The sequence below is a fragment of the Haliaeetus albicilla genome, chromosome 11 (genome assembly GCF_947461875.1).
Source record: "Haliaeetus albicilla chromosome 11, bHalAlb1.1, whole genome shotgun sequence".
Classification (NCBI taxonomy): domain Eukaryota; kingdom Metazoa; phylum Chordata; class Aves; order Accipitriformes; family Accipitridae; genus Haliaeetus; species Haliaeetus albicilla.
In genome coordinates, this window is record NC_091493.1 from 35,342,649 (window position 1) to 35,363,348 (window position 20,700).

Consider the following 20,700-nt stretch of genomic DNA (forward strand, 5'->3'; position numbering starts at 1 on the left):
TACAAGCACATGTGATATATCCCCTTTAAATGAGTTCAACTTAGATCTATCCTGACTTAAACCATTTCTATTGTATCTCATGTAAATTCTTGCATTTAATGATGAAATTAGCTGAGTCTGGTTTACATTTAAATGTTATGCTGAAAGCTAGGATTAAATATGTGTTCTTAGAATAGCAAAGTCTTAATTACAATGTTTCAAGGAGGATACAGTGTTTGAAAATAGGTATGTAAAAAGTATCAGACTGAGTATCAGTTGTTACCTGCAGATTTCTGACTTCCAAGAAGAAATTAAGGACTTGTAAATAAACTGTATGTAGGTGGATGATTTGTACCCTTATGTATCTTAAGATACTGTGTGAGTTTGTTCTTTCAAATGTTCATCTGCTTACACCTAAGTGTAAGCCAAGATATTTAATTTGTCTGGATGTTAAAACTGGAGAAACTCTTCCACCTTGGAACAAGTGAGTTCTGGTAGATAATAACAAGCTTCTTGTCCTTGGTATAGAAATACCTTCTCTTCTCTGCCTTTGCGAGTTTGTTCTCTCCTACACGGATATTAATAGCTTTTAAGGATTTGTTTTCACTTAAAAGATTTGACTTACAAAACTTACTTGTTCCCACAGTCTTGAGCTCTTGAACAGGTACTACACCAAAATTAGAAACTCTTTCTGAGTATCAACAATGTGTGTCTGACTACAGAATACTCTTAGTGTTTATACTGTCTTACTGACTTGCATCAAGTGATGGCTTGAATGCATGTTGAGAGGAGTACCCTTTATAGCTTAGAAAGTTGATGGTGTTGCCTTCCTGCTTTCTCTTCCTGTGTGGTTCACTGGAATTTCTTAACAGTAGAAGAACTATAAACCTGAAACTTAAGTTTGTGTACTTCAGTATTCCGTGTAGTTGTTGAGAGTGTTTTAAGAAAAGAGGAAGTGTGTGTGTGCATGTATATAGAAAGAGGATGTCAAACTAATTGTAATTGGATAGGTATGGGAGAGAGCTGGGGCTGGAAGTTAACATCTGCTAGGTTTTTGAAGCTATGTAACTAACTCAATGACCTGTATTCAATTCCACCGTACCATGTACAATATCAGTTAAGTTACAAATTCTAATCGCCATTAGAAGGACTAAGCTTCCATTGAACTGAATTACTGTAGCCCCAAACAATTATGTTTGTTTTTTAAAATATCTGGGGTAGGACTTTAAATTGGAAACTTAGTAATTTGGTCATAGCTGCCTGGTAACAAGCAAAAATTGGACAGCCTATGTATCTTATTCTTATTGCAGGAATAGTGGTGTATTTTCTACCCTCCAAGGTGGGGAAAGTGGAGAGAATGACCATCACTGGATTAATTGTCCTGTTGAGTTAACTTTAAAAAAACAGGAGTTTTGTTCTTTTTTGCAGCCACTGATCTTCTTTTGGCTTGGAATCCCATTTGTCTGGGCCTGGTAGAGGGAGTCATTGGTAAAGTTCAGCTTCATACAGGTATGTGGTTGTTGGGTTTTTTGTTTGTTTTACTGCTAATGCACTTTGTTTTGAAGTCAGTGATATTACAAATAATACTGTGTAGCTCAAATGGAATTATGTAGTGGTTTTTGCAATGGAGGTGTACTCCCCAACTATGTGAACTTGTCAAAGTGATTATATTATAGCTGCAGATGCAAATTCCTTCTACTTTCCAGTGTATGTATTTTGGTTCATCACTGTCCTCTAAAAATAGAGAACTGTGTTCACAAAGAGTAGAAATTTGTGTTTGAAGTTCTATCTGAGGCTCCATGTGAGATCTGTAAAATTGTTGTACCTTTTTGAATAATCCTTTCAAACTTTTTTGTTTTCCTATGATACAGTGCAAAAGCTAATGATGGCAGCTTTCACAAAAATAAGTCTTGAATTCTCAATGCTATATGAAAACCTGAAGAATAATTTCTACCTTGGTAGATGAGTATTTGAAAGTAAAAGGAATGCTTACACTTAACTACAAATAAGTTTAAGATAGCTATAAAATGAAAGCAGGTGTAGAATGCGTTGTAATTTAATGTTAAGCTTGTCTCTAACTGATTCTAGTACCTTTTTCCCTGTAAAATAAAGTCAATGCTCTTCTAGCTTTAGTCAGCTGTAGATTCCTGTATCCATAATAAATATTTATTTTGATATATACCAGCTTTGTCTAGAAAGATTCTTTTGCCAGTAGAGCTCTAGCTTTCCTACCTGTCAGTAAAAAGATATCCAGCCATAAGCGCTGCTTCACTTACTGTGTGCTGTTCTTTTTGTGAATGCTTAGACTCTGCATTTAAAGTAGTGCCTGGCAATATGATCAATATGGGTAAAGTTTCAAGTGTGTTCCAGGATAGCAGGATGGATTAAGTGCTGAAATGGATCAGATGTTTGTGGTCCATTGAATAGAAACAGATTAGTCAAGATGGCAGTGGCATACTAGCAGTAGGGGAGGAAGGAAAATGGGGACTGGTACACCACTGCATGAGCATATGACAGACGTAGTTCTAGGAAATGCTTGGCTCCATAGCTCCTGTAACCTCTAGGTCTTGTTTCTGAGACTAATAGTTCAGAGCCTATCTCTCCATGAAGTTTATGGTCATGTCCTCTTTCCAGTTGCATCGCTTTATCTTCTTTGAATTTCACCTGATATTTTTGTCTGTGCTCATTCTACAGATCTGTTCAGCCATCCTTTTTTTCAGATCTGATGATGTGAAGTGGTTCAGACTCTGCCATCTCACTTTCTCTTCTCATCCAGGTTGTCTGTGCTGTTCAGCATGTGCTGTTCATGATGAATGATGGCTAAACTCCAGTAATGACCTCTTTCTGCTGTGGGAAAATGCTCAATGATTGTTTTTAACATGTTTTTTTGCGTGTGTTGTGTGGTGGTGTTGCGTGTGGGTTTTTTTGTTATTTAAACCAAGCACTTAGGTACACAAAGGCCTTCCCCCCTCTCTCTAGGGAGTCTAGTATAAAAGCCTGTGAAGGGGCAGACCTTGTCAAATGCTTTCTGGAAGGTCTAGAATGTTATGGCAACTGAATATCCTTGCATGTGTGCTTATTGTGAAGTACTTCCTCTGCTTATGAAAGCTGAGTTGAAACTTTCCCCAGCATGTGACATTTCAACAGGTGCCAGCTTGCTGTTGTCAAGTAAATTAAGATTATCACATAATAAGTGTTTCCATGTGTCCTATAGAGCTACTGAATAGAGCCTATAAGAGTCTTTCCATGTGCCCTATAGAGCTACTCAATCAATGATTCTCATCCAGGCACTCTGGTCAGTTGCTGCTTAGGCCAGTGGAAGCATTTTATTTCCTCTCTGCCTTGTTCAGATGATACCATCACAAACTGTTCATAGACTATCCTTCTTGCTGTTGATATTCTGGTATTTAGTGATGCAACTGTCCTGTAAACAGACATTTGTTTTCTACCTTTAAGTGTCTGAAGAAGGATACAATCTCCAGCTATTTATCCTTACTTTTCTGCTGGGAGCTAGTGCTCCCTTGAATCTGCTGACAGTTGCTGATGGGTGTCCTCCATCAGGCTGCAGCCCAAATGAGAGGGCTGACTGAGATGTCTTATGTAGGTCTCTGGAAACCTATTACTGTCAATGAACTCTCACTTGATCATATTCAAGTGTAGTTTTGTGTAATCTTCTAGCTGAATCATCTAGCAGTCTGTAACAGTAACCTGTCTTCATTACTTATTCTTGTATCAATCTTTGTCACCTGGAAACTTTATCAGCAGAAGTTGTATAAATATTTAACATTGCTGGACCATTGTCTCCAAACTTAGTAAGAGTACTGTGCTGCAGAAGCTGGGTGAAATGCTTTTCTCCCAGAGCTAATCTGGAACAGGAAGACTTGTTGCTCTGATTTCTTCTCCCCTGCCCCCAGATTATAAAGATCAGAAAACTTAATTTGAAGCTCCTCTGGCTAGCTAGAGTCCTGTATGGGCTTGTCCAGCTCAGAACCTTGTTATTAGCTATTGTTGGAGAGAAGTACTGGTGTGTTTTAAAAATGCTTAGCACATATTGACTAATACTGGAAACTTTAAACACCTTTTTAAGTATTGAAGTTGCTACCAGTGCACTCTAAAGCTGTAACTAAGTCTATAGACACTTTAATGTCTTGAGCATAGATGCTTATAAGTTCTTGAAAGATTTGCTTAATGTGAGAATACCGGTGTAGTCCTAAAATGACCTTGAAATGTCCCTGTAGGCAGTTTTGGGCTGTCCTTAATTTAGCATTGAAATACCCTTCCCAAATTGTTGTAACTATGGATGGGATTTAATTTATTCTTAATCTTGCTGGTTCTGCTGCTGGCCTAGTACAGGAGAATTTGTAGTAAAGCTTCTGTGGCAGGGAAGCAGTCTCATAGAAACCAGCTAGCCAATATTGCATGGTTTATTTTTTAATTCTTTAAAGAATTTTTGCTATGAGATGGTCGGTTGTACATCTGGACATAACTGTACGCTCACATTGGAGATGAAAGTCGACTTGAAGTATCACTTGGTTCTTCCCCAATACTGAGTTTTCTTAAACATTAAGATGCTTTTGGGGGGATGGGGGGTGGGGCAGAAAGCCAAACAACAAAACCTTAGCTGAATATCGGAATGCGAGGATATGGTCTCTTACCTTTTTCTGGTCTCTTCCAAGATGACTTGTAAGAAAATGTGGAGTAAAAATGGGAATAGAAGGAAAATGATTTTAGAATATGTTGTGGAGATAAGTTACTGAAACAGAATGTTGCACGTTTTCTTGGTACAGATGCACAATTAAAACTCTCTGCATGATCTTCCCGTATAGAGGCAAGCATGTCTCTTGCATAAACAGTGTCTCCTTTACAGAATATTAATTTTGTTTTGTGGTCCAGTTAGTGTGCATACATACAAAATATAAGTGTAGCCATTCAATTTTGTCAAAATCCCAATACAGAACTAGGAAGAGGTTGTGTTATTTTTTGTTGAAATAAAAAGTAGATACTTTAATACACTAAAATGGTAATGGTAGCCTGAAATTGAATCACTTTTGATCAAAGACTACTTAGCAAGTTGATCAAACATTGCAGTGCTAGAATATGCTCAGAGTTAATACTGTGTATCTAACTATAACCAAACCTGGATTTCTTAGCCACTTCCGCTTAATTACCACCACACATTTTTCTGTTTCTTGGTCAAAGCATATTCCTATGCAGTTTAATGTCTGTACTCATTTCAATTTGGTGTGCTCTTCCAGTGCTGGTTAATTAAGACCCAAATTAAATGCTGCTGGCAAAGTTCCATAGACTCGGTAAACAGAAGTGGAGTTCCTCCTTTCCTGTCCCCGGGAAAGGAAAACTTTTTTTGTTAGCATGCCTCTGAATCTTGATAGAAACAATTAGTGGTTCAGCATCTGCAATATCTTCAATGAGATGTAACTGCTGCCATTTGTAACTTCGTCCAATCAACAACCTAAAACATTCTTTTTGCATGCAACTAATTTTAAGTTATTCAAGTAACAAAAAAATAAGAAAATGGTAACATGGAATTTCTTGGCTAAAATCAAAATACTTGCAAAAAGCAGTGTTTATAGTAAAGTTATGCACAGTTTAAGAAAAGTTACTGCAAAAGCATTTGTGGAAACTAAATACTACATTGTTTGGGAAGTGTTAGAGAAAATAAACAGCAGTGGTGTGCTAACACTGTTGAAGCAAAAGAGCTAAATTCCTGTTTTAGTGAGGAATGGGAGGTAGTAGCTTACTTTAGATAATAGTACTTTAAATTAGTTGTTGCCATCTGCTCTGCCATAGTTCATAAAACACTAAAAGTGAACATTCAATCTTGAGAGATGATTTAAAACATGAGGTCTTCTGGAATGACATATAGCTGTAGTGTTCTTCTCTTGTACGCACCATACCTCCCACACTGAGTAGACAATAACTAATCTTTTTTTTAAAAGCTATTCTGTGGAGCTACTTTTTTAACTGCACAAGCACATACTCTATTTAGGTATTCAGTTATTTAGATATTGCTGGCAATTATAATATGCTTCTTCTCTGGCTGTTGATGAAGCTTTTACTGTAGGGCATACTTTATCTGCATAATTACTTCCTTACTGTTTTCTTTTGATCTGCTGGGGAATTCCTGTTTTCTTTCAATGTTCTGTGGCTCTGGCTATAATACAAATAGAGTTTTGAAATGTACACCAAGATGACTTTGAGTGCATTTTAAAAAATGATATAGGGATACAGAACTCACTTGGCTGTATTAAACTCTTGTTTACTACTACCAGGGTTTGTTAATATGAGGTAAACTAGAGAATTTTTTTCCAGTTTTCACTAAGGTCTATCTGCTTGGAAGTGCTTTTACATTATACTTTTTTCCAATGGAATCATATTGATTATTTCACTGGAGCTGTAGATGGTATCCATTCTTAAAAGAGTATCTGTTCTGTTGACATACACTGGTGATTTCCTCATACCAGTAAGTTGTGTGGCTAACCTTCTGTAGGTGGGAACAGATGCGATTATAGCACTGCCCACCAGGAATATCTGCCTGGATATCTGATTGTACTACCATTCTGTTAAGCTTGGATTGCCCTGGGTTTCCAGAGACTGTATTGTTCTTGCCTACTGGAAAGCAATATAGAAAATGGTAGACCTTTTTAGATGAAGCAGTAGACATCTTCATCTGTTGCTGGTGTTTTGGGCAGCACTTCAATTTCGCCTTTTAAAAAGGATTTTCTTACCTACTTATTGGTCTTCTCACTGTTGCATAGAATCTGTCCTGTTTTCCTTTGCTTCCCTTTTCTTATTTCCACCTTACCCCCATGGTTGCTGGGTGGAATGTTGGAGGCAAAGGCAGGTGTTCTCCAAGTCATGTTGCCTGTACCTATACAGAAAAGCTGTTCCAGTGCCTGCTGTCAGTGAGGATAACTGTCTTGCTGGCATTTGCTGTCACTCTTGCCCTTATTTGTTATCCTTTGACCAGTTTTTAGGAGATGATGCTTATGTCACAGCTTTGAGTAACCTGATGCAACCTCAGAGCTGATCCTGCTTGTGCAGGGTGACATCCTGAGATCCCTTCCGACCCGACTTGTCTCTGTGATCCTATAGAGATTATGTTTCTGATGTTGTGTTCAGGAATTAGTGCAGGACTTGCTTTAGAAGATCACATATATTCAATAAGTGGTGCATGTCTTTATTCCCTTTTCCCTCCTCCCTTTTTGGGGTGCAGCCTCTGGTTCTCACAGTGTATTTGTAATTATGAGGATCTGTAACTTTTAAAGGCTTCTTAATACCCAACATATGCACATCTCTTTTCTAAAGATAGTAATACAAAAGCAAAATAAGGAGTGGAGTGTCATAATGCACAGTAGTCTATTTAAAATGATTATTCAATTTCTTTAGATAGAAGAAACTGCTGCTTGTACACATTGTCAGATTTGGGTTGAAGTGTTCAAGGTTTTTTTTTAATTGCAGTTATTGGGAGCTTTGATAGACCTTTAATTCTATGCTGAATGTGTATTGGAAAATCTGGGAAAGAGAACAATTCTTGGTGTCCTGTGACTTTAAACATGTTATCCTGGGTTTTTCTTAAGCACTTGGAGGATAAAATACTGCTTAGAATTTACTGAGCAAGGAAAACAGACTTTATTTGCTATAAAGCCTGTAAATAGATTTTTCAAAGGCTGTATATTGTATTCAAAGGCATAAAATATGACACACTCAACTGTCACAAGTGTGGAAGTGTGTTTAAGTCTACCATAGCAGGCTTTCAATGTCTGTATATGACCTCTTCAGCTAAACTTGGTTGCTTCTCATTTGGGAGAAATTGTGAGTGTACATGTGTGTCTCTAGGACTTTCTGTGCCTTTTCTATCTCTCAACAGAACTTTCACTTTTGACTCATAAAAGCCCAGCATACTACTAGCATGCTAGTGATCTAAGCAAGGGATTAAAATTTAGGAAGCTAATAATGTCCAGGCACTATTCAGCAGTCAGTGGGAATGTTTGTTCTGTTTCCCTGTCTCTTTAAAGTGTTGAAGCTATGATTGCAAATTTTGTAGACTGAGTGTGTGTATGGAATGCACCTGTTACCAATAACTTAATCTTTGGCTCATTAATTTCTACACCACTAAGATGCACATACTTCAGGAATGATGTTGGGAAGCTTTAAATGTACATGAGTTGCTTTATGATGCAGTCCATGTTTGCTCACCAGATTTCTTAACTTCTAAATATTGTAATCGGATGTTACCCATGTCTGTCTTGTTTGCTGTTTTATACACAACAGAAGGTACAAAGGGAAAATCTTAGCTTGCTGTCTGTTGAGCTCCAGCTATTCTTTTCAAATTGTACTGCCATTAGTGATGTTGGTGGGAATGTGCATCATCCTAGAGACTGCCTAATTGCTATAGATGCAGTGCTAACTTTACCTCTAATGGTTAAGTCTATGAAATAGTTGATCTCCTTATTATATTAGAGACTGAATAAGTATTGTTTTTGTAGAGGTGTTTTGTTTTTTTCTTAATTGCAATGCATAATAACAAAACAGCAATAGCAAATCATCATTCACTGGAGTCTTCTAGTCAAATGGTTCCTGGCAGGGGTTTTACAGTGGGGAGAAGCTTCTGGCAGACTAATCAAAGTAAATGTCTGACAGACAAATAAAAGCATCTACTACTCTTTTTCCAGATTTACCGTGGTGGCTACTTTTAATTCGTCAGAAAGCATTGATTGGCAAACTTCCAGGAGACCATGAGGTTTGCAAAATAACAAAGATTGCAGTGATTCCACTTTCTGAAACAGAGCCTCAGGATTTGGACTTAGAGGTATGACTATCTTCAGTGAATTGACTTTCCTGCCTGTGCTTCAGTGAAATTTAAATGTGAAATATAATAGTTAAACATATGCCTCTTTTATCTCTTTTTGCTGGTGTATGTGGATGTATTGAACATTTTGTGCTTTTTAAATACTGTTTTTTGATTAAAAGTTTTTATTTTTTTAAATAGATATCACCAGTTCTGCTGGGGAGGGAAATTACAATAATATTATAGCCAAATTTCATAAAGACCCTTGAAAATATCACACAGGAACAGAATTTTATTAGTGTAACTGAGCAACAGATCATTTGAGAACAGAACTGAATCCATTGGAATCATCTAAAGGGACAAAGCTGTAGACTAGAATAGGAACCTTGGGTTTTTGCTTAAAAAAAAGCTATCCTGATTACTACTTAATGACTAGGATGGTAAGACTTCCAGTAAATCCTAGTACTCTAAGATGATGTACACTGTTTAGTAGACTGTTGGGAGAACAAGTCTGGCTTCAGGCTTCTCTTTTGAGTGTGTGTGGCAGAGAGGGATGATGATAGGGGTACAGGATGACTTGTGATAGTATCTATGGTGCCTGTATGACAGCATGAGAATCCTTCCCTGAAGAGGGAAAGAGTAACATGGAATCTCCAAAGCTTTGGTGGAACTCTAGGAGCATGAACAGCTGCTGAAGCACTGTTTTGGAGTCTGGGCATTAGAACCTCCCAGGGTCTGGGATGCAAGAATGTGACTTCAAACCTAGATGCAATACCTTCCTGTTCTTAATTATGTAGGCAAAAACGTACTGCATCAGCTAGGTGTTTCTGTGCCTAGAAAGCTGTACAAGAACTCAGATTTGCAGTGCCCTCTCCCAAGTACTTCAACTCTTACTCCTGAGGTTATCCCCAAATATCTCTAATATAGGGCTTTGTGTGGGTGTGTTTTGGGGAAGAAGCTGTCATATCTTTTGCCCTCTGAATCAGGAGAGAGTATTTTTTAATGGATGCTCTTGCTTCCATCCTGTTTTCGAATCTTAATTCTATAACTTGGCTTCAAGGGAAACCCTTATTTTAAATGTTGCAGAATTTTCTTCCAAAAGAGAATGGGTAAAGGAAAAACAATACAAGTGAGTAATACTAATTTACACTGTAATTTGGGTGTGAAGTTGAAGTGGGTCTGGATACTCACGTCATGTCAAATTGAGGCAGACATTCTCACAATCACAGCAGAAAATGCCTTTTATATAAAAGAGGGCAAATTTTGCTATAGATGGAAACCTGCATGTTCCCCCTGTATTTATTCCAGAGTGTCTCCCCTAGGTTTGTGGACATTTCAGTCTTGCTTTTGTAGACTTTAATTAAAATTTCCTTGAACTTTTTAAAGAGTATTTAAGTATTTGCTTTAATTCAATATCATTATTTAGCTTTGTAAAAAGCACCATTTTGGAATAAACAAGCCAGAGAAGATTACACAGTCACCAGATGACACAAAATTTCTGTTGAAGACTCTTACTCAAATTAAATCAAATGTGTCTGCTCCAAATAAAAAGAAGGTAAAGCTTTCTACTGTTTTCTTGTTCTTCCAAGATGTTTAGTTGATAATTCAAAGGTTGTGGATGATCAAATGGAGTACTAAGACCTAAAAAGAGAAGTAGCGAAAAACTGCAGAACATGCAACTACTGTCTTGAAGTTCAATCTGATTTTCAATTATTTAACTGTGGCTCTTCTATGATTTTTTCATTTTGTAATTATTAATTTTGGCAGAATTACTAATAGAATGCCTTCTTACCAGGATTAGCTTCTACTGGGATTCTACACTTCTACATATTGCTCTGCATAAGCATGTCTCTTCTAATATGCAATTGGAGACAAAATTTGGTGCACAGTTCCTCAGAGAACACCATATAATCTTATCAAAATGCTTTTAACACAATAATGGCTTGGATTAGAAAGTCCAAATAATATTTATTAAAATTAGAACAGGTAGATCCAATATTTCTTGGAAACTCTTGAGACTGAAAAGTACTACTTGAATGTAACCTCCAAAAGTTTCAGAGTCTGACTGCTTTGAATGCTCTTACTGCTAAAAGTAATAGCATGATATTTCTGAAGATGCTGTCCCATGTGTTTAACTCTGCTAGAAATTTTAAGATCCTGCTCCTCAGTGGGAAAATGTTTGTCTACAAGGTTAGAAATGGCATTTAGCAAATATCGCTGGAGTCTTTTTCAGTCAAAGAGAAAGACATAAGCAAGCTATTACTTTTTGTTCAGATTAAAGAAAGTAAAGAGAAAGAGAAGCTGGAGAAGAGATTATTGGAGGAGTTGTTCAAAATGTTCATGGATTCAGACTCCTTTTACTACAGCCTGACCTATGACCTAACAAATTCTGTGCAGAGGCAGAGTGCGTGTGAGAAAACTAACTTACCACTGTGGCGAAAAGTAAGTTGTTTTGTTTCTTTGTTTGTTCTATTGGGACATGTGCTGTTCAATAATGTATGTGGTCCAAACTTAACTGGTCACATTCTCTGTGGGTATAACCTACAGCAGCTGCAGGTCTTGCCCTGTAACCTGCTTCAGTGCAAGGAAATGAAACAGTCTGCAGTGTCATGTCTTGAACTGAGCTGTTATAGTCGAAAGCAAAGAACACTAGACTTGTATGTACAGTTGTAGTGAATAACACTGGTGTCTTTACCAAATATATTGCCGAACCTTAAGTAAAATAATGTGAAACTGCCCTTTTTGTTATAAACAGGTTGATGACAGATTCTTTTGGAACAAGCATATGATTGAAGATCTCATCAGCATTGATGTGAGTCTTGCTTCTAACAATAACATGTATTATGAGAACTGTTCTTTAGTTTTAGTTGAAATGTTTACTTAAGGCCTTGTAGAAGTTTACTTAAAAACCTGCTTGGCAGATGGGTCAGGATTAGGGAGGGCTGTGCCTTCTGATGCTGAGCAGCTGGCATTACCTTCTTCCTCCAGCCAGCCTTCTGGCAGCCTTCTAGTTAGCCTGTGATCATTGCTAATGAATGAGCATCAACCAAATTTGAAATTTTATTACAATAAGGCAATGGAGAATAACTCGATGTGATATGTTTGTGCTGATTTCAAAGGTAAACTTAAGATGTATTCATCTGTGAAATGGTTTATCCCTGGACAGAGCTGAACTTGATAAGAAGGAGGAGCCAGAAAAAACCTCTGAATTCCAAAGTTTTCTTGAGACAAGATTTTTGTCCTCCTAAGTAGAGAATACTGTTTTTCTCCTTCAACAGAGTAGCTGATCAATGTAACAGTAGTGTAGAACAAGTTATTCTGAATAGCTATTCAGAGTAGATAAAGCATTTTCCTGGCTAATGAGCACACAAAGAAACATAGAACCACCGCTCTTTCTTCAATATATCATCTCACTTCATTTTAAATGAACCTTGTAGATAAAGGACTGAGTTACTAACTACTATATGCCAGTTTAGACCAAGACTTGGGTTCTTTTAAAGATGACAGTGGACATCTTACCTTATGCCCTGCATCTCTTTCATTAATAATTTTACATACTCTATTGGTTATGGAGTCAGAGCAGGGTAAACCTAGATGCTCTGTGAAAAGTTGCATACAACATAGGAGTTTAACTAGTTGTATTTTTCACATTATAAGATATAAATGGATAACCTCGAATTAGTAGGGAATTTGGATCTCAATTCTGTTTAAGAAATTGATGTTTTAGGGTGACAAAGCACTAATGTGCAGAGCACTGAACCAGTTGGCTTGGGTACTAAGTTGGCCCATATAAAGCTTATGCTAATATGTTTTGCTGAAAACAGGCTAACAACATTACACTTTTAAATTTTTATCTATCTACCTACATAAATGTAATATACTATATGTCCATATAGAGGCTGTAAAACTGCCTTAAGGCAGAAACTAGGTAATAAATTACCTTATTTCCTGCTGCATCTGAACTCACTATTCTTGTTTTTGACATGGGAAGTTACTACTATAAGCTTTTAATGTGCTTAAACATCAGATGTAACGTTGTATTGAAAAGTCCCTTTGGGGAAACTGGAAAAGAAGCTTTTAGATATTGTAGGGTTTCCTTCTGTCCCTAGATAGCTGGGAGTAGAGGAAGGCTTTTTGCCTTGCCTTGATTCAGCTTGCTTAATCTCCACAGAAAAAAAATCTTAAGTAGCTTGCTTTCTTCCTCTTGATTTAAAAGTCCTATGACTAATGTAGGAAAAATGCTGGTATCTCTTACAGAAATAAGACAAGGATATGGCAAAAACTTCTTAGAACATGAAAAGCATGTGAAGCAACTGTTTATAAACATGAGAAATGGCAGAAATCATTGTAGGTAATGTAGAACCAACAGGAATGTAAATGTTTTTTGTAACCTTCAGAATGCTGAAGTGGACTTCTGGATTATACCCATCATACAAGGATTTGTGCAAATTGAAGAACTTGTAGTAAACTATAGTGAATCTTCTGATGATGATAAGAGCAGTCCTGAAACTCCTCCTCAGGAATCAACTTGTGTAGATGACATTCATCCAACATTTCTGGTGGCACTTATTTCACGCCGGAGTCGGCACAGAGCTGGTAGGCAAACAGAGTTCAAGGTATTGGGATTGTTCCTGAACACTGGAAGGGGATGCAGAAGATAAAACTTGAAAGAGTGCTGTGCTGCTCAGCAGATGGTCAGCTTTTGTCAAAGTATGTGCTACAGCCTTTCCCACTTATAGGAGGAAAAGAAAAGGCCGTAGTGCATACAGCACTACACAGCTGTTTCTTAGGGCAGTTACTAAGTGAGCTTCACTAGTCTCGTCTTGAGCACTGAATGCATCTTTGGAGGTTGCAGTTCTGAGATAAAGTTCTGTCTTTGCAAAGAGCACCTTGATTAGGACCTTGCGTACAGCTCTGTCCTGATACGTTTTGGTAGGCCTGGGTTGGAGTTAAATTTTTGAAAGTCTTCCTTTGAGGGCTTTGACAGCAGATGAATAGAGACTTGAAAAGGCAGGTGTGTCTGCATGCCTGTGTCCCAGGAGATGTTTATGCAGGACCAAGGTGTGAAATAAGAATCATGCTTTGTTCTTGCACCTTATTTGACTTATTCTAATAGTAGCAAGGTAAACAGAAAATATTCCCCGTCCTTAGGAGCACAGAAGGAAAGATTGAATCACTTTATACTTTAGTAGGTCCTGTTCAACTCTAAGCCTTTTCAGTCTGAGACTTTTTAAGATATTCTCCACCATGTCCAACTCCTTTCCTACATAGGATTTTAACATGTCAAACCAAACAAAAAAAAAACCAAACCCAAACAAACTGGTAAGCCTACCCTGATATGGGACTGACCTTTGTACCACAGCTCACTTCAATGCATTTAATTCAGTTCCCAGGAAAATTATTTGTCAGACAAACCAACTCAGAATAAATACTTTGGGGTTCGGGGTAGTATCTAGTTTGCAGTATGCCTTATTTATACTAAATTGTTTTGCAGATACAGAAACTGAATTGCAGAGGGCAAATTTCTTATTGATTCTCTCTTACTGTTAATGATACTATGCTCATCTGATTGCTAGTCCAGAGCATAAACTGTGTTGAACTTTCTCCTGTGACACAAAAAGATTGTTTCAGTAAATTGATGCAATATTTTGAAGAATAATTATAGGATTGTGTGTTTAATTCATCCTGTAATATGTAATTTTAGCCAAGACTTGAAAGAGTACGTTTCTGAAATATTGTAGTTAAAATAACAAAACAAAACAAAACCCAAACACCTAACCCCCTCAACAAACCCCAGAGGAAACACTGATTTGAAAGCCTAATATACTTCTATGCTAAATACATTCATTCTTTCAGGCAGATTGTTTGTGATTTAAAAAAAAAAAAATCAACAAAACCACCACTGCACTAAATTACCAACATGCCCAAGACCTTAAGGAAAGGTATTGTGAGATAAAGAAAGACAGCTGCTCCTAAGCTTAAGAGAGTAAAAGCCTGGTGTCTGCAATAGTTGAGATATCAAAAGTAAGGGAGCTGAAGTTTCCTGTGCAAAGATTTAGTTTGGATTTTGGTGTAAGAGCCACTATTGGTGGCAGGATGTAAGTAGTGGATGACTGATTCTTTATTCTAAAAGCCCCTGTCTGATTAAAGGCTGTTATACTGGTCTGATATTTTGTGACTGTATAAAGGTCCCTATGATAGGTATTTTACATTACTTTCACTTCCCTATTTCTAACCTCTTCCCTTCTCTCCCACAGTCCTTAGCTAATGCTGTTGAGGTTCAGTTCAAAAGTTTGGTCCAGTGCTACTTCAGGACTTGGAACAGAGTTGTTCTCATTCTGGGGAACTGAATTTCCATGCTATCAACCATGGTCTTGAATCTTTCTCCAACCCTTTTTACTTATTCCTTCTCCATCCCTTGCTACCACCTGCATCCATTCTGAAATAGTGATATATTCTCCTTCGAGTAAAAGCTAGGCAAACCTCCATATGCAAACACTTACCTGTTCTGTTTAATGATCAGTCAGAGGTGGCTAGGCAAAAAAACTGTGTAGTCAGAAGAGCAGTATCTGTTCTTAAAATGCAGAATTAATTATACAGGTTAAAACAAGGCAGGGGAAGTCTTCTGTTTTGTGGAATGTGCAAATCTTCTTGGGCTGCTTGTGGGATCTCATTGTGAGAAGTGGAGCATCTGTCAGTAAAAGTGGCCTTCAGGTTCATGGAAAATACTGAACACTAAAGTAAAACTTTTTGCTAAACTTGACAGAACAGGAAGTAGTGTATCCTTTAGCGTGGACTAGAAAGATCTGTGACTTACAGTGCCAGTAGACTGCCTTGCCCTGTCAACTTACTTTCTGCTGCTTGTTGTGTATCAGTAAATAAACTTTATCCGTATAGTCAACATAACTTTTTGGGATTAGAGTAGGATAGGAGTGACCTTTACCATTGATCATGGATTTTGGCTAGAACTCTCCTGTGTTACTGTGTCAAAAACAGTAACAGAAGTTACTAATGTTTAAGACTAATACTTAAATATGAATTGATCATTCTCGTTCCTCCTAGGAATGCGGTACAAGCGAAGAGGTGTTGATAAAAATGGAAACGTGGCGAATTATGTTGAGACAGAGCAACTGATTCATGTTCATAATCATACTCTTTCATTTATACAAACAAGAGGCTCTGTGCCTGTTTTCTGGAGCCAAGTTGGATATAGATATAACCCACGGCCCCGACTGGACAAGAGTAAGTATTTGAGTGGAATACCTAAAGATGAGAGTTCCCCTAGAAATAGGTTCATTGGACTGTTGCTTTGCTACTAGTCTTTCAGTGGCACTTTCTAGAAGCCAGGAATAACAGTAATGACTTGACTCCACTTAACTCCTACTCTAATTGCAACTACGCAGAGCTCTAACTTCTTGTCCATTGTAAATTACATCAGGCCTTGAATTTCAGTATTTAATGAAGTATCCGTTTTATGTCTAGTCTCATTTGTTGCAGTGTTTTCTGAGTTGGGAAGGGAGACAATTTGGTTTTCTCTTTTGAGAACCTGCTTAGACATTGATGTCTTACAAATACTTTTGTCCACAAATTTAACTTACACTGAGGTTCTGTCTGCAGTAAGAACTGCTATTTCAATGTGGGAAAACAGTTTTATAGTGTGCTTTTGTCTTCTCTGAAATTAAGTCCTATCTATGGGTCTTTGTCAGATCTAAATTGCTTCCTTTTCCACTGAAAGATAATGCAAAAGCCAAAACATGTGAGACTATTGGTGAGACTCTGGCAAATCTGGATGCTTGTATGAATAGGTATTCATAGCCTGAACTTTCTTAAGATGGAGGTCAACAGTATCTTCTCGAGGTTTAGCATTGTAAAAGAGAAACTCTTCTTGGAAGGAAGCTAGTATGCTCATGATCTTGTACAATCAGACCGCCACTGGATTGGGTTGACTGGCATCCTAGATCATAAGTATGTACTTCCACGAGTCCAACTTGTATGTTGGATTCACATTCTCCTCTAGTATTAGCAGGTCTGGTCTTCTGCCATTGAAGACAATTTTTAGGGCTGAAAATAAAATAACCCTGCCCTTTCAGAGGGGGCTGTGATGATGGAAAGTTAAGGGACTGTTTTTCTCTGTCTTGAGTAAGACCTAGTAAAATGGGCCTTTGAGCTTGCTTAGGAACTTGGGCAAAGCACATAATTTTAAATTGACAAGCAGTTATGATCATTGCAAACTTAAGGAAGATGCATCAACAAATTTGGGTTTCTTGTGATTTTATACCAGATAACCTGGAGATTACTGGAGAGGGATGACTTGTTGCCACATCATGGAAATGAAAATTTAAATAAATTCAGAAAGTGAGGAAAATAAAAATACCTCCTAATCCCCCCCTGCCCCGATAAGCTTATGCTGTGACATCTGTTTATTAAGCTGAGCAGTTCTTTTTTTTGTTCATCTTATTTTTTCTTTTTTTATTTTCTAGTAGGATTATTTAAAAAAATATTGAGGAATTGCATTTAATTTGATAGACTTATGGGTAGGAATTGAGACTTCAAGGAATCAGTGGTGCCTTGAATCAACTGGGTAGCATTTTTGGTTTTTATTTGCAAGTAGTATTGTCCTCTAGGACAACTGGGTAACACTTTCAGTATTATCCCCTGATCTGCATGTCCCTCTTTGCAATTTGCAAACCTTTTTTGTACTTCAGTTTGCTTTCTCAAAAAATGCAAAACAAATATAAGCACTCTTCTTTTTTGGAAGAGATGTTTATGTGGGTGTATGGTGTGTATGTAGAAGGATTAAACAGGATTATTAGAAGTTAAATTTTTGTCCAATCTGCTCTGCACAAAAAGCAAAATAAAGCAAAATTTAAGAATGGTGTTTCCTATACACTATAGTAGTAGAACAACAATGTTGAAGTTGAGCAAGTTGATGGTAGACCTTTACAAGTAATTCTGTACAATGTGTTATGTTGTGTGTCTAAGTACTTCAAGCAAAGCTATCTTGGTTTCTTAGAGTATAGATTTGGGCGTAATTTAATGCGTCAAACAGGACTTGTTGCTGAACAGGCTGTTTCTGTCCAACACTGCTCTGCCTTGTAGGTGAAAATGAAACGGTGTCCTGTTTTCGTGCACATTTTGAAGAACAGCTGAAAAATTACAAAAAGCAGGTGAGTGCTACATGATAAAATAGTTATCTTCTGAAAATGCAGGGGATGAAAGTTAATGTTTTTAGGTTTTTCTTGGTGATATGGGTTGTGATTTTTTTAGAAGCTCGTAGACAATTGTAAGGGTGGTACATAGATAGAATTTTACTAAGCTTTTCAAGTATCCTTGTAAGTCACCTCTAAAAAACAGCAGTAACTTACAGAAATGTGTAAGCCCCACTTTTGTGTACCTGTCCTGTGAATTCATAGCTTCTCTGTACAAAAATTCAGGTAGGCAGGTAACTGTTGGTGCTTATTTGATCTTGGGTATAATGTAGCAAAGACTGTAACTTCAGCAAGATTGCCTACAAATTTTTTAACTCTTGGACTATTTGTTATTCCATGCTATGTATCTAAGCAAGTTGTGTGGCAGATGACAAGTGTTAAATAACTACACTTTTGAACAGGTTATTATTAATTTGGTGGATCAGACAGGCAGAGAGAAGATTATTGGAGATGCTTACCTTAAACAAGTTCTTCTGTACAACAATGCAAATCTGACTTATGTTTCATTTGACTTCCATGAGCACTGGTAAGAAACCTTTTAAAAATGTCACTTTGCATCTTTTTTTATTAGCATGAAAGGAGACTAGAAGGGAGGAGAAAAGCCATTATTATTTCTACTTCTGCATGAAACACTTTTCCTCTCGTCCTGTTCTTCCTATTTAAAAGGAATGGCCTCAAGTTGCAGCAGGGGAGGTTTAGACTGGATATTAGGGAAAATTTCTTTACTGAAAGGGTTGTCAGGCATTGGAACAGGCTGCCCAGGGAAGTGGTTGAGTCACCATCCCTGGAGGTGTTCAAAAAGCGTGTAGACAAGGCACTTAAGGACGTGGTTTATTGGGCATGGTTGATGGTTGGACTTGATGATCTTAAAGGACCTTTCCAACCTAAATGAGTCTATGATTTTATGATTCTATAATACATTTTGTAAACTAAAGCACTATAAAAGTTCAAATTTGAGTAACCAAACACTGCTGTTTGTTGATCTTGTGTCCCTGACTAGTTAAACATGCAGTTATTTATTAGGCAAAGCTTAGAAGTTGTTAGCATTTTAAGCAAGAGGGTTTCCTTAAACATGCTATGAATGTAAAGCTGTGGCTGACCTGCTTTTCAAACTATGTAACATTCTGCTCTTAATTTTTTACTACAAGCCATTCTTCTTGTTTCTCTTGCTTGTTTCTATAAACACATGATGGGTTCTTTCAGGACCCTAATGCTGTTTTTCCATTATAAAATAAACCGGATTTTATTTTAATCCGGTAGAAATAGTTCGTGTTTTCATGACTCCACTCTGTTAGCTTGGTCTAGTGCAGTGTTCACATGCCCAAGCATGTGATCTGTCACAGGCATGCATTTCTCATGTTTCCCTCAAGCAGACTATATTTGTGTACGAATATGGGGTCGAAAAACTGTTTTAATCTTCATTTCCTAACTTAATCTAGGGATTACATCTGGCCTGGGAAAGCATTACTGACTGAATAAGTATGTCATTAGTAGATATTGTCTGAGAGAGGAAGGGAAAAGGGAAAAACCCCTGACAATAGTAATGGCATTTGAGACTTCTGTAGGACTATTGATATCCTGAATTGATCTGATACTTACTCTTTTAAATGAGCTTTCATTTTTGTTTGTTTGCTTTTCTCCTGAACTGCTGTAGTGACCAGGACTGTTTATTTTTGCACTGTGAGTGAACAGGGAACAATGCTGAAAACAACCTGGTGGGGTGGGGGGAGGAGGAGGGGATGATATGTCTGTAGCTGTTTTTTCTGTAGAATCACTGGTAAAGCAGGGAAGGCCATCCCAATTTCAAATCTATAGTGGTTACTTTTGTTGAGACTGCCTAAAATGAGGACAGAATGTTGCACATGCCTGAATAGCTGCTCACTTGTTCTTCCTTATGGAAGCAGCATTCAAGAATGCAAATTCTTGAGAAGTTAGAGATCTGAAGCTCTTGGCTTGGATTTAGATATTGAACTGTACTTTTAAATAACAGTCAATATTCAGAACTATTTTAAGTTTATTGCAAGAGAGAATGTTTGTCTCTCCCACTTAACCAAAAATGCTATTTTTGTTAACATTACAAATAATATAAAATAATTAAGTAAAGAAACATCACTACTCTAGTTCAAACTAACTTCTGTGAAATTCTGTATTTTAGCCGAGGAATGAAGTTTGAAAATGTTCAAACACTGACTGATGCCATTCATGATATTATTCTTGACATGAAGTGGTGCTGGTAGGTACTTAACAGTTTTAGACTAGTACGAAGTATTTGTAGAAAACAATAAAGCAGTGCATATTCAGAGGCCTTGATTTTGTCATAACTGGTATATTTTATATTCCTCTCTTGGTGCCCAGCTTGTGTGTCAGTTTTTTGTGTTCTGAAGTATTGGTGTTCTACACACTTAACAGCAAAAATTCTCAGATGCTGTTTTTCTGCCTGAGGCTTACTGCATTTAACACTTCTAGGGTGTCTTGTATTTAACATGAAACACTTTGTATTTGACCCACAAACCTTAGAATGCCAACCTTACAATTGAAAACAGTAGGCATGTTTATCTTTAGTTTCTACTGATTAAAGTTCATGCATTTTGGTAATGGGTATGGCTGCAGTCTTCAATTATTGTATATTGTTCAATGCATTTTGTGAGTGAGGTGTTGCTGTCGTTGGCGTCTATGTTTTTTGAAATTAAGTGCCTTTTCTCT

At 37.3% G+C, this 20,700-nt stretch overlaps 1 protein-coding gene across 3 annotated transcripts in view; it reads left to right on the plus strand.

The window, feature by feature from the left end:
* Window positions 1-20,700, plus strand: part of INPP5F (inositol polyphosphate-5-phosphatase F) — a 46,612-nt gene that overhangs the window by 13,502 nt on the left and 12,410 nt on the right. The window contains exons 2-11 of one of the 3 annotated variants that reach the window (XM_069797105.1): window positions 1,408-1,488; window positions 8,673-8,809; window positions 10,215-10,343; window positions 11,063-11,230; window positions 11,544-11,600; window positions 13,186-13,384; window positions 15,851-16,030; window positions 17,888-17,955; window positions 18,399-18,523; window positions 20,153-20,230. In XM_069797105.1, coding sequence (XP_069653206.1) covers window positions 1,408-1,488; window positions 8,673-8,809; window positions 10,215-10,343; window positions 11,063-11,230; window positions 11,544-11,600; window positions 13,186-13,384; window positions 15,851-16,030; window positions 17,888-17,955; window positions 18,399-18,523; window positions 20,153-20,230 — 1,222 coding nt within the window. Of the gene's footprint in view, window positions 1-1,407; window positions 1,489-8,672; window positions 8,810-10,214; window positions 10,344-11,062; window positions 11,231-11,543; window positions 11,601-13,185; window positions 13,385-15,850; window positions 16,031-17,887; window positions 17,956-18,398; window positions 18,524-20,152; window positions 20,231-20,700 lie in introns of those variants that run through there. The other 2 variants (XR_011326933.1, XM_069797106.1) reach the window with 2 other exon arrangements.